The 13,609-nt window shown below is 33.9% G+C and overlaps 1 protein-coding gene across 2 annotated transcripts in view; it reads left to right on the forward strand.

The window, feature by feature from the left end:
• PCDH15 (protocadherin related 15) overlaps positions 1–13,609 on the forward strand; it is a 791,076-nt gene that overhangs the window by 741,796 nt on the left and 35,671 nt on the right. For both annotated transcript variants that reach the window (XM_037066919.1, XM_037066920.1), the window contains exon 29: positions 9,776–9,952. In XM_037066919.1, the coding sequence (XP_036922814.1) occupies positions 9,776–9,952 (177 nt within the window). The remainder of the gene's footprint in view (positions 1–9,775; positions 9,953–13,609) is intronic.

Below are 13,609 nucleotides of genomic sequence, written 5' to 3' on the forward strand. Positions count from 1 at the left end.
TCAAAGAGCATTTGTCAGTTTACAATAATTCACACATAAACCAAGGTAAAATACCTTGAACATGAGTCAGAAAAATATAGCAAATAAAATAGAAAGAAATTAAGTGAGTCAGAGTGAGGCTAATAATAGAGGTGCTAAAAATGCTCTCCATATCTCGAGAGTAGTTTTCATCATTTTAAAGGCAAAGTGAAAGAAACAAACAAACAAGGACAGAATTAGTTACAACTTTTTTTTAAAAAATGCTGGTGGAGAGGCAGAACTATTTCTCAGTTAAATGCCAGATTGTAGGAAAATGTTTTTATTCAAAGAGGGTTCTTCTCATGTCATGAAAAAATGTATCATGGTATGAAGAGCATTACTTAGCATATGGTGTGTGTAAAGTCTCCAAGGGTCTGTACTAACAGAGGAAATAAGTTCAGAGTATCAGAAAACCTGTATTGCATATCCCTTTGGCCATCTGCAAAGCCTATTGATTCATTTAGCCAGGCTTTTGAAAAACTATTGACAAGTACTTAGGTACTCCCTATATTATTTACTAACTAAATATAAACCAATTTATTTGAACAAAAGGCTAAGCATAGTGTACAATCATAAAATCCGAGGAGTAGTTTCTACAACCACCACAACAAATGTCTGATGCCTATGGCAATTTTATTGGATGGGTTTGTGCAATTAATTAGAGTTATCCAATTAACTTCTTACAGAGACCCTCGGAGGTAGGTCTGATTACTTTCCTCATTGTACAGATGAGTTCTCTAGAACTCTAAGAGGCGGAGTAGTTTCCACAAAGACACAGATAGCAGTGGTGTAGGCTTAATTTGAATCTATATCTATGGGCCAGCAGCAGGCTGGGTTCTTAAACACTCCCTCTGTTAATATTTTAGGAGGCAAAGCTAATTAAAAATCCAACATATCTTTTCTTGGGAGTGAGTTGAGCACAAAATGCCAGAAACTCTCACCAAATGGTCATTTTAGTTTGGCTGCTATAATAATTGTAGTGTGAAAAACACCTACAGTACTATTTCAGTGAAAACTCTACCTTTAATTTTTTATAAGGCAATTTGACTGAAAGTAATTGAAGATACACGTAAAGGTAACTAGATAAAGTGATGGTGTAAATTAGAATTGGGTATCTGCCAAAAATAACTTGGTTTGAGAATAGATTAGTTAACTGAGACTGTTATATATTGGTACCCTTAGTTTGGAATTTAAAAAATAAAAGGTTTTGCATAGGGAAAAAGTATGTTTCAGTTAAGTGTTCCTTTCAACATTTATCTAAGAAAACCATTTAAATAAACAATGTCTGAACTGGACATTAATTAACCTGTACTAGCACAGTAAAACATGTTTTATATACATATATTTATATATAAATATATATAACAAACACATATAACATATAAATATATTGACATGTAAATATATACATATAAAATATATATGTTAATTATATTAACATATTTCCTTAGAAAGTATAGTTATTAAAACTTTGTTTAAAGATACCTTAGTAACATATTATTAAGTATTATAAGTTATAGATCTTTTAAACTAAAGTGGGACAATACACCTTAAATGAAATTTTATTTTTTAATGATTACAATTATTATACTAATTTATTTGCACTGTATTTGCATCTTAGAAGATTAATCAAGTGCATTTCTTTGTTTTGAAACAGTTTGCAATAATCAACTACCATTCTGCTATGTATTTTATTGGATTACTTGTATTTTATATTGATATATTGCTTCCAAGAATTTAAATTCAAGGCCAATTTAAACACCTGGATTTTTCTATAATACAGATTCTTATCAAACTCTATCATGAGCAACCCTGCAACTTTAAACAGAATACAAAACATATGATCAATAGAATTTCAAAGAGCCTAGTAGGACCAATTATAACAGTACTAGGAAAATGGGATGGATGTTGCTACCATGAAAGCATTAGAAGGGTGATTTGGGCTTTGGTACAACTGGATCTAAAAATGAAATATGCATCATCATACTAGTTCTATTGTGCTAAAAATCAACTCTGGCAAGCTTCAGTAAAAGGGAAATGCATCCGAATTTTCAGAGATGACAATATCAACAAAGGACAGAAAAACAGATGGGGACATTGCCAAGAACAAGGGCAGCTGCAGAGGCCTGGGAAACAGTGGCAGGTATAGGTGGGTATACAATTTCTGGTTGGTGGAAATGTTGCACCTCCAGGGCAGGAGTTCCAACCATTTAAAAATCTCAGGTCTTCAACTCAAGAATCAAATTCTGGAGAGAGATATGACATGACCTGCTCTGAGTCCCATACAGCCTTTGATGGCATAAGATGATAGCAAGATAGGGACACTGATTAAAGTCCAATCAGATGTGACCGTTGGAGACAGGATAATCCTTCCAATTAGGGAAAGAGTATAAGTGCTTTGCAGCCAAAAAGCAACAAAGGTCACATGTGAAATGGAGGTATTAATGCTTTTTTTTAAATCAATGCCTTCTTTCTGTCAGTTTTATGAGGATTAAATACAATTTTTGTGGCATAGAGAGCACAGTCCCAAGCACAGAACTGTCCAGGAAGGAAAGAACTGATCACTGATCAGGAAAGAAATGAGCACCATGGTTTCTATCTGCCAATGAGTAGGCAGGACACAGAATGACATTTCATCACAAGGTGGAAAGCGAGGACTTGATTAGGACTTCTTGTTAGTATTTGTTATTTTTAGTTGCAGGAAAAATACTTCTAGAACTTATTTATTTTACAGTTTGTTAGAACAAGTTTTAATGCAATTAAGTAGTGCTGACCAGAATTCACACAGATTAACTGAGAGAAAAGCAGCTTATGCGATTGGAAATTCGGAAACTTCACGGCTGATTCACTGTGGGGATAGGAAATCAAGGAAAGGGAATAATGAATAATCTTATGCTTTCTCTGTGTAGTTTGCTAAAAATCTTTGCATAGTTCTTGCTTTGGCGGGCAATAGCTCATCTGCCTGTGCCCTCTGGCCAAAAATTGCATGAGTGGGGTTTCACAGTAAAGAAAGAAATTATTTTATTAGAATTGGACAATCAGAAGCCAGGCCAGCTCATGCACTGAAAGGGCCAACTTCCCAATGTCACAAAGGTTATACAGGAGAAAATCACAAGAGACCATAGGTTAAGGGTTCACTGGTCCTGTTAGGAGCTGATTGGTCAGAGGTGACAGAAGGGTAATAAAGTCTTTCTTTGGATCTTGAGGACAACTCTGAGATCAGGTCCTGTGTCCAAAACTAGTTTCAAGAAGAGGAAGACAAGAGAGCCTTCCCACTTTAGGGCTCAGGAGCTAAAACATAACTTAGATCAAAATGTTCCCTTGTTTTTAAATTTTTAAGATTTTTTTATTTATTTATCTTGAGAGGAGAAGGGAAGGAAAGAGGGAGAGAAACATCAATGTACGGTTGCCTCTCACCTGTCCCCTGCTGGGAACTGGCCTGCAACCCAGGCATGTACCCCGACTGGGAATCCCCTGCTGGGAATCGAACCGAGATCCTTTGGTTCACTGGCCCGAGCTCAACCCACTGAGCTATGCCAGCCAGGGCAAAATGTTCTCTTTAGCCTTCTGGGGTCCAACTAGACTATGTGCTGCCTCAGGAGTCTGAAATGGTGAGATATTGAGGTCAGGTCAGTGAATTGTGCTGAGAGAGAGAAGGCAAACGAGGATAGTTTTAAAACTACATTGTAAATCAAATCAGAATCATGAGAACCTTTGGTTCCCTAGGAGCATGAGAAACAATTTCCTTTAGCAATCTATTTATGCCACGTGTCAAATAAAAACAAATCTGAATTTAGAAGCTTTATTTAAAAGATTATTTGGGGGCACAAATAGGGGAGGAACTAATGCACTAAGTGGAGGGAGACTATTGTAATACAGCACATTGTAAAACTTTTTGACCAAAAGAGCACAGCAATTAAAAGTTGTGCTCTTTTACCTGACCTCTTTGGTCAGGAAAACCGAGGTAAAGGCCTTTTCTAGCTTTTTTTTTTTTTTTTTTTTGATAAGGAGGAGTAAAGAAGGCTAAAAATAACCTGTGGAGGGGAGGGGGATGATCAGACAGCAGATAGAGAAGAGGCCTTTTAGGAAGTGTAGTAGCTGCTTCCGTCTGAGGGTGGGTCAACGTTCAGGGCTTTGAGGAGCTTGGGCAATTTAACCAGTGTTTGGTTAACAAGGATTTTGTTCTGATTGATCTGTGAGGACAAAGCAATCCAGTTGATCACCTATATTGTAAAGAATTTGCAGGATCTGGGACTGGCTTTGTCTTATGCAGACAAAGCGGCCTCAGGGAGTCTCTGAGCCTTACATACGCTGGGGAGGAGAATGGTTGTTTGGAGTCAGCAGTTTCCCAGAACGTAACAGGGTGGGGGGACTTCCTAACTCTGCCTGTTTTCCAGGATCACGGGGCTTAGGTAAAGTTCAATACTGTCCAGTGTAAAAGGAGGTGTAAACATGTATTTTATATTTTTAGGAATGTAATCAGTTAAACATGCTTTAATAAGTATTTGTTCTGTGCCCAGGTAGTATTACTCTATTAGAGGTCTTAAAATATGATGCATTTTATGTCAGGTATTAAGCCACTGAGCAATAATGATAGGATAAAATGTAGGCCCCATTCCTCATCCTAATCCAATAATCAAGGGTTCTCCCTAGATTATTTTTTATTTTTTTATTTTAATATTAAGTGTATCTCCAAATTGTTCTTCTATAAATTCAATTTGAGGAGGATAGAAGGAAACTAAAGGGTTGTAGAATAAAACCACTCAGAGCACTATTAGCACAAGCTTTTATTTGAAAATACTAGGCTTGGGAAAGAAGACAGAATGTCTTATGCAGCTTTAGTAAATGATTGGTTGAAAAGTTCAGCCAGTTTTTAAAACAGAAGTTTTTTGGTTTTAGTTTGTATTTGCAGCCACTATTTGGGTAGTCAAGGAAATCAGTGGGGTACAGGGGAGCAGATAGGGGCCAAGGTCATGTACAAGTGGGAGAACACCTGTCGGGACTAGGGTATGGGTAGGCCACAAAATTCTCGATACTCACAGAATTTTGCAGAATATTGTATTTAATAAATGTCTCTATTGTTGTTATTATTATTACTTGTGCATTGGAATGGAATGGATTTTTCTCCACATTATAGACCTAAAGATTCATCAAACAGTGTTTATGGTACCTAGTGGTCATGTTAGCCAGGTTTAACACCATATTATTTAACAGTGTGGTGGTACCACTGTCATCATGAAAATTTTTCTTATGTATGAAACACTGGACTTCACAAAGAAAAAGTTCAGATGGTTCAAGGTAACAGAAATGAAGCAGAGAAGGTATTTGTGCTCCATATTCAATATAAAAGATGACAGAAGCAGCCTGAATTCAGAAGAGATGTTACCCTCTTTTAAGAGCCACCTATGCCTGAATACACACTTCAAGGAAGGTTATAAAGCATCACAAATTGATCTCTAAGCTTTAGTCCCCCCTTCATATTTTTCTTTAAACAGAGTATAATCTATAAGAGTTGAGCCATTTTAAAATGAAGAATGACAAAAAACACTTATCCAGGTCAACCATTAATTAATATATTTGTCCAGTTGAACATCGTATTTCTTGGTTTGCTTTATAAGATTTATTTTTGTTGCATATTTAATCAGGCATAATAATGCATATAATAGAAATGAATTATAAGCTTTACATGTCTAATAATCAAGAATTATCTTCTGTTTTATCTTCCTCCAAATAATTGAATAGATTAAGCAAATAAATCTCTTGTCTTCTTGAAGTTTCACTAACTGCTTTTTCTGATATTACTCTCAGCCCCCACAGCTTATTCTCAACATAGTGGCCAGGGTGCTTCTTTTAAATGTCAGGTAAAGCATAGTCTTTCAATGTTTAAAATTTCGTGGGGCATCCTTGCTTTACTCAGAAGAAAAGGTAATAATGCCTGATAATCCTGAGGTCCCCACGTGACTGACCCCCCAACCTTTTCTGCTTCAGCCACATACTTCTGCCTCAGGGCTCTTGCACAAGCAGCAAGCAATTTCTTCTTCCCAGGGTATTTACATTACTCATTGTCTTCTAAAAGATTGCTTAAATATCAACTTCTCAATCACACTTTTCCTGAATACTCTTACTAGTTTTATTATTTTAGTAGTTTGATAGTCTTACTCGATGAGAAGGCAAGTTCTATAATGTCAGATATCTTTGTTCTGTTCACTGATATATTCTGTCCAGAACAGTGCCTGCTCCAAGATGTGCATTCAGTAAATAGCTGTTGAATGAATGACTGAATGAAAAGTTGACACTTATTACTTACCTAAGTTTTGCTATAACTTTATTATATAGCAAAGCTAAGAGTCCAAATTAATTTTCTACATTTCTAAACTCTGAAAATAGAGATTTATAGAGTTTCTTGTCTCAAGAAGTTGAGGAACAAGAAATCATGAGTTAAATAATTTCTTAAAATATGACTGCATTGTTTTATTTTATACATTGTAAGAAATTCAAGTAACATAATGTATAAAGATGAAATATTTTATAAATGTTTTATAGTAAACTCAAAATCATACTACCTGGACTTAAGTATAATTGACTTTACATAATTATTATCATAGATGTTGTCCTCAATGACCTGTATGATACAGATATTACAGATCAGAGAAAAATCATTGTGGATCTCTCTCTCTTTCTATGTAAAATATAAATATATTAATATATAATATAAACTTTATTTAATATGTAATATATTAATGTATTTTAAATATGTCATTGTTATAGAACTTGTTATTAATAAAAGGCTTCAAATAAAAAACATAATAATATAAATTGATGATGAGCAGGTAGTATACAAAGTCTTCAGGCTGGAGAGGTATGTTTGTTCTGGGTCAGTTTATATGCAATATTCTCATGATATTTGATTTTAAAGTTTATATGTGAATTGTCCTGACATGAATAATAATTGAAAGTAAAATATGAACACAATGGTGACTTAAACATTATCATTAATTTATGTGAATCGATTCAAGGTCAGTGGCTGTTGAGCTGTATTTTCTAAAATATCTGAAAACATATATTTAGGAAGCAATGATCTTCCTGTCTATATACATATGAAGATCAAGGGCTAAACATCCATTCTCAGTAAATATATATACATGCATGTATATATGTAATGTAATCTATATGCATATGTATAATATATATGTGTGTGTGTGTGTGTGTGTATGTAGTGGAGAGATAAACATTGTAGAAGTGCCTAGGTATACAGATATAGATACTAAGTGAAAAATTGTTACAAAATTTCTTCTCATTTAAAAAGTATTAAATTTAGTTTCATAGGTATTTATCTGAATATGATAGAAGGAACTCAAATTTGAACACATTTCTGTTTGCCATAAGACATATTTCATCCAAAAGATCTCTAAACATTTTGGGGGAAAAACATTCAAGGAGAAGATAGTTACATGTTTTAAATTACATAACTGATATTTAGAGTTCATTAATTTTTTATTCCTACTACCATGAACCAATTAATACAATTATATTTCATTCCATATTACATTTATAGTCTCATGTGATTCTTCATTATTGTACAGAAATACAGAAAAACACACAAATGAAATAGAAATGTTTCTTCCTCTTAGGAAAACACATAACATATTTACATATATGAAGGATTTCCATGGGACATATTTAATGAACATGTAAATGTACTGGAGCAGTTATAAAGTGTTAAATTACATTAGTAGAACAGATAACCACCTTCTACAATATATTAAATAATATACTCACATTTCTTTGTTTTTTGATTAGTAAACTAATAGTACTAGTGAGAAATATGCTTTCTTAATAATTCTGCAAATCCATTAAATGTCTTGAATGAGTTAAAAACAAAACAGAAGACAGTGCAAAATTTAGGCCAAATTATTAATAGTAATACTATACTACTTATAATATTATAATGAACAGTTACTACATGCTAAAATCTGTGCAAAGATTCCTTTGTTCATAATGCAATCCCATGCAGTAGATGGTTTCTTCCCATCTACAATCCCATGCATTAGATAGTTCCTTTATTTTTTTAGTTAAGGGAACTGAGACTTTAAAAGCTTAAAATTACTTGCCTAGGGTCATGCTGTTGATAAATAAAGAGGTTGAAAATTTAAGTTAGAACTCCGTGTTTTTTACCATAAATTGTTTGTGCTTCCTGCAAATTGTCAAGAGTATGTATGTAGTTTGACTATGAGCCCTCTCTTATTTTCAATACCAAAACACAGGCTGGATGATGTTAGACTAGTCTGTTTCACAATACAGGAACTCTCTTCAGATTCCCAGGAAGGCTGCATTCAACTCCTAACAAGTATTTGACCTGTGGGTTTACTCTTCCGGCTCTTTTGCACATCTTCTTTTGCTCATTCTTCAGTAACAATCTCATCACAGAGATTCTGTAATGCAGACAGACCAGCAGGCGTGAGGCAATGAGAGAAAAGGGAAAGAATGACCAGTACATCAACAGGAGAGCCTTCAGCTATGCTGGTTTATACAACTATGCTGGTTTGTTTAAGCAAACAGAACACTTTGCTATCATGGGCAATGTCCTCTGTCATGCATACCGTAGACTTGTGTTAAGTGGTACAGCCACTTCTTCCAAGGCTTAGTATCCTGTTGTTGCTTTAACAAGGGCAAATCAAGCACACATCTGACTCTTAAGACAACACTTTTAATGGAGTAGAAAGCAGGTCAATTTTGGCAGCTGAAGTCAGTTATTTTCTGACATATGAACAGAAGTCAGAATATCCTCTCCTTACCCCAAAGTGCCTTAGAGAATGAACTCCAGAAAGAGCACTGAATCTACAGATAAGTTTTAAAATATTTGTCATGCATAGTTATTAAAATTAATTAAACTTAATTTTATGTCTATAGATATTTAAAATATGCATCTAGTGTTAATCTGCAAGGCTTAACAATATAAAGTTTTTAATAAGGAAAAAACTTTAAGGAAATTGCTACTTATAGCAGTGTAGAAAACAAATATTTATATGGCAATAATTTGTACTTTCAATTAACACAAGTTATGTCATTAGATTAATATTTGCATTTTTAGAAATTAACCTATAGGTTAACAATGTTTTCTGTCTTTTCTGTATAGCTTTGAGTTATTTGCATTTAGTTGTTGTATTCGCCTAAACAGCTTCTGACATTTTCATGCAATATTTTTATCTTAAACTGGTAAACCTATTGTAGCAAAACATCTCTACATTCTCTCATTGCTATAATCCTGTAAGGATCTTTATACCATCAGGAGAACAGGTATCCTAGTCCTGCACCTCAGCATATAACTTCATGCTCTGTCTCACAAAACCTTATGGGAAGTGAAATTTATAACACTAACATACAAACTCAGGATTCTAGGACCTCATGGCTCTTATATAGCATAGACAGCTTTGTCTGCACAGCACAGTAGGCATTTCCCATGAGCCATGTAAAGGCTCAAATGGTATCACAAATTGAAAAAAGTCAAGACTTAACTAGGATGTGGCTAGTGACCTCTTTCTACCTTATTCAGCTTCTAGTATCATTCTTCTAGTATCATTAAGAGTAAAATACCGAAAAAATATAATTTTTTCAAAGGTTCATATTCAGTAAACATTTGCAAAAAAACAGGCTGTCATCATTTTTCATTGACTAAATATCCTTTCAAGTTGACGGTGATTTTTCCCCCCTAGAAAGGCTGTCAGGATATCATGCGTGTACGCTGTTTGATTTACAGGATTTTGGATCACTACGTTCAGGAGCAAATTCCTGGTTCCAAAGTGGTGGTGGAGTCCATTGGTGCTCGCAGGCATGGGGATGCCTTTTCTCTGGAGGATTACACCAAGTGTGACTTGATGGTCTATGCAATCGACCCCCAAACCAACAGAGCCATCGACAGAAATGAGCTTTTTAAGTAAGTACTTTTATTGTCAGTAATGGCTTCCTGGTACCATATCACTCATAGATAATGAGGACTTAATGTTTAAAACCCACCAAATTATTGTTGAAAATGAGGTGTAAGCAAAAATACTCTAAGAGAGAATACCTAGGGTCCACACACCTAAAGGTTTTCAGGTCTGAGTGTGGAGTAGAATGACATCAGAGGGTCTTTTTACCTTTCGGTGTCAGGTGGCCTATTATACTCATGAGTAAGTAGCAGTTTATTCAGATCAGCTCGTATCTGATCCCACTCCTGCTTCAAGGCCCTCGATATTTGAGAGGAAAAGACGGATTCCTTCTTAAAGAGGCAATTTGCCTTCAACAATGTCTGTAGGTTTAAAGTTTAGGAACAAATTTTGCTTTTTTCAAGGTCTTATTAAATCACCAAAAATTAGCATCTGGTTTTTCCCTTGACTTGGGATGAGGACTTAATCATTGTCATCTAAAGCCATACCCTATTCTATCCTGGCCTATTTGAATATTTTAGTTATAAATATCCTTAAAAATAAAGAAAATACAGAATCTGAAACAAAACACTACTACATATTCTCTCTTAGTACTTATTCTAGAAGTTTAGTACTTTTTTTAATGTTAGTTTCTGCTTTAATCTAGCGACACCTAGTGTTCAACAGATTCTTGGAGTAAAATTCTTACCCAAACTGAAACACATTTTTAGTTGAAACATATGTATTGATACATAACCATAAGTATATGTTCATATATTTATAGATCTGTGTGTACATAAACTCACACATATTTTCCAAAACCCATAATTTCATAATTTATTTTTATCTATATATACTAAACAGTATATGTGAGTGCATTTATTTAGTAAATATCTATTTGCACATTTGTTTATCAAAACACTTAAATTTAAAAATTAAGTTTGCATTCAATCACTATTTTATTGTTTTGAAAATAGGACCAATAAAACTCTGTTGATGAATAGATTTAAAGTAAACTACATTTAGAACAGATTATATTACTGTAAAATAAAACAATTATTTTTTTAAAAAGAACATACAGTGGTAGCTTGTATGCCTTTCTTATGTATGTCCAATCTGTTTAACACTAGTCTGTTCAGATGGTAAATGAGAGATAGTGTTTAAAAACATACACACTTCAAAATATAATGACTATCAAGCTCTGATAAACCTTCTATCAACTTCCTAAGTCCAGAAAAAAATCTTTAAATTTAGAATGTTAAAAATTCAAATAAATGGAAAACTAAGAATTAGAATCTGGTTAAAATAATCTAGAATTGTACATAGGGACTCACTATAGGAAGTCAGGTCTACCCCTGACTTGCTTTATTAGGCCAAACAACCTATCCTAGTGGAAAGAATGTGTGCAGGTGTGTTAACCATTGCCCATTCTGTAAACCGGTTGTAGAGGCCCAGATTGTGTACCTACCCGGGAAACAGGCAGCTGACCCTCCACTGGTTAGGTCTGGGTTCCTGCCACACATGTTCATGTTCATGTACATGACAATCCCAGAATCATTGAAATAAAATGCAGGGTAGACTGTTGATGAACACACTCTACTTTGACAGTTGGGCCCCACACAAGTAAAGAGAGAAGGAATACATGTTGGCATGTGTTCCATCAGTTGACTGAATCAGAAGACACAAAATTTGGTTTAGGAGTTAGTCTCATCCCAGGAAAACAGATCAGTAACCAATTGATGTTGGCTGGATACTGGGACGGAATCTATTTGCCTCACCCTTAGCCTTAACTGTTTTCAAGCAGCAACTAAGTAAACTGGATGAAAACAAAGAGAAGATCACATTTCTCCACAATGTTGCATTTTACAGATCTATTTTCTTTCTGGAATAAGTAAGCAGGAGGGAAAATGGGATCAGTGATAATTAGCGAAAAACAAAGCAAAGCAAATAACATACTGATAACTCAGGGTAGACTATATATCTCTGGAAATATTCTTCTACTGAAACCATTAAAAATAGTTTAACCTTTCAGTAGAAAGCAAGACAGTATGAGATTGTGAAATGGTGTATGTGTTTCACATGCCTTGAACCCTTCCCCTGTTTCTGGTAAAAGAATTGCAAAGAGAGAATTGGCCTTCTCCAATGTGGTGGTGGCAAGTTCTTTTGTAAATACAAATAAAAAATAATTGGAAAATGCCCTTTCTCTGCTTTCATTGACTGGATGTGGGTCAGTTAGCACACATTCCAGGGAGAACCAATTAAATTATTTCTTCAAAGACTGATATAGTTGTTAGAAGATACTAGAATTCTTAGATTCTTAGTCCTGAAATCAGGGAGAATATGTAAAATGTATTGAAAATCTTGATTCAACTCTGTCTGAGAAAAGAAATCATGTAAAAATAAATTGGCAGCATGAAGGGTATATATGAGAAACTCATAGCATATTAACACAAAGATAAATATATATATAAATCATGAAAGAGATCTGAATATGTTTAGAAGTTAATTAAGATACAACCTGATAACTACAGGTGTCCCTCAGGTAAAAATTGTAGTAGTTATCACAGAAACAAAAACCGAAAACAGAACTAAAATCTAAAAGATTTTATTAGATTACAGGCAAAATCAATGAAAAGGTACTCATATGTCCTTCAAAAGTGTCTGCATATATTTTGTAGCCATTGAAACAGAAATAAAAATGACTTAATTATAAAGGAAAAAATTAGATAAGCCTTATACCTCCTATCTGCATGTGAGAATATATACCTCCTATCTAGAATATATATATATATATATATTCTAACCCAGTTATGGGTTCTACAATGATCAATTCTTCTAGTCAACAATTACAAAATTTACCTAAATAGGTAAATAGACCAAAATAAATATCTAAAAAAGATGTAGATGTTGTAGTATAAAAAGGTTAGCAAATCTTTTAGGTGGTTTTAGGAATCCAATAGATTTGTGATCTCTCAAATAGTTTTTTCAGAATAGGGGTAAAATTTTCTCTGCAGTTAATGATCTTATTCTACTTCTGATCCTTCCTAGTTTCTAATAAATTTAGTATGTCTTGTGAGATAACTAAATCTATACTTCATTTGCAGTTTATTAATTTCTCCAATAAAAATTTTAAACAAAAAGTTTTACCATTTCATTCTATTCTAGTACTTTGAACAATATTTAAATCTTTATTATTATATTTTTAATATGTCTAAAAATAACCTTGGAAAATTGCTTTAAGAGTATATTTTTATCTACAAAAGCATATTTGTAGAAAAAATATTAGTTGCCTTATGCTATAGTAAAGAAACTTAAGTAAAAATGTGTGACCCTGGCTGGTGTGGTTTGGTGGATTGAGAACCTTCCTTGGGAACTGACGAGTTCAGGGGGTTTCGGCCAGGTCTGCAGTGGGGGCGTGTGAGAGGCAACCAATCAGTGTTTCTCTCACACATTGATGTTTATCTCCCTCTTTCTCTCCCTTCCTCTCTCTAAAAATAAATAAAAAATAAATTTAAAATAAGTAAGAATGTGTGTAGCTTAAAACTCAAATTGAATTATCTAAGCCATTAGGTTTCCTATGCACAAAAAGTAATAAACTACCCTATAGAATTCACATCCGATTATCAGCCATCTTTTTATTTTTTTCCTATATGGAAACTCTATAAGCAATGTATTAATTAGATTTA

Source organism: Sturnira hondurensis, unplaced genomic scaffold (assembly GCF_014824575.4).
Source record: "Sturnira hondurensis isolate 20B ecotype Veracruz unplaced genomic scaffold, ASM1482457v3 Scaffold0016684, whole genome shotgun sequence".
Classification (NCBI taxonomy): Eukaryota; Metazoa; Chordata; class Mammalia; order Chiroptera; family Phyllostomidae; genus Sturnira; species Sturnira hondurensis.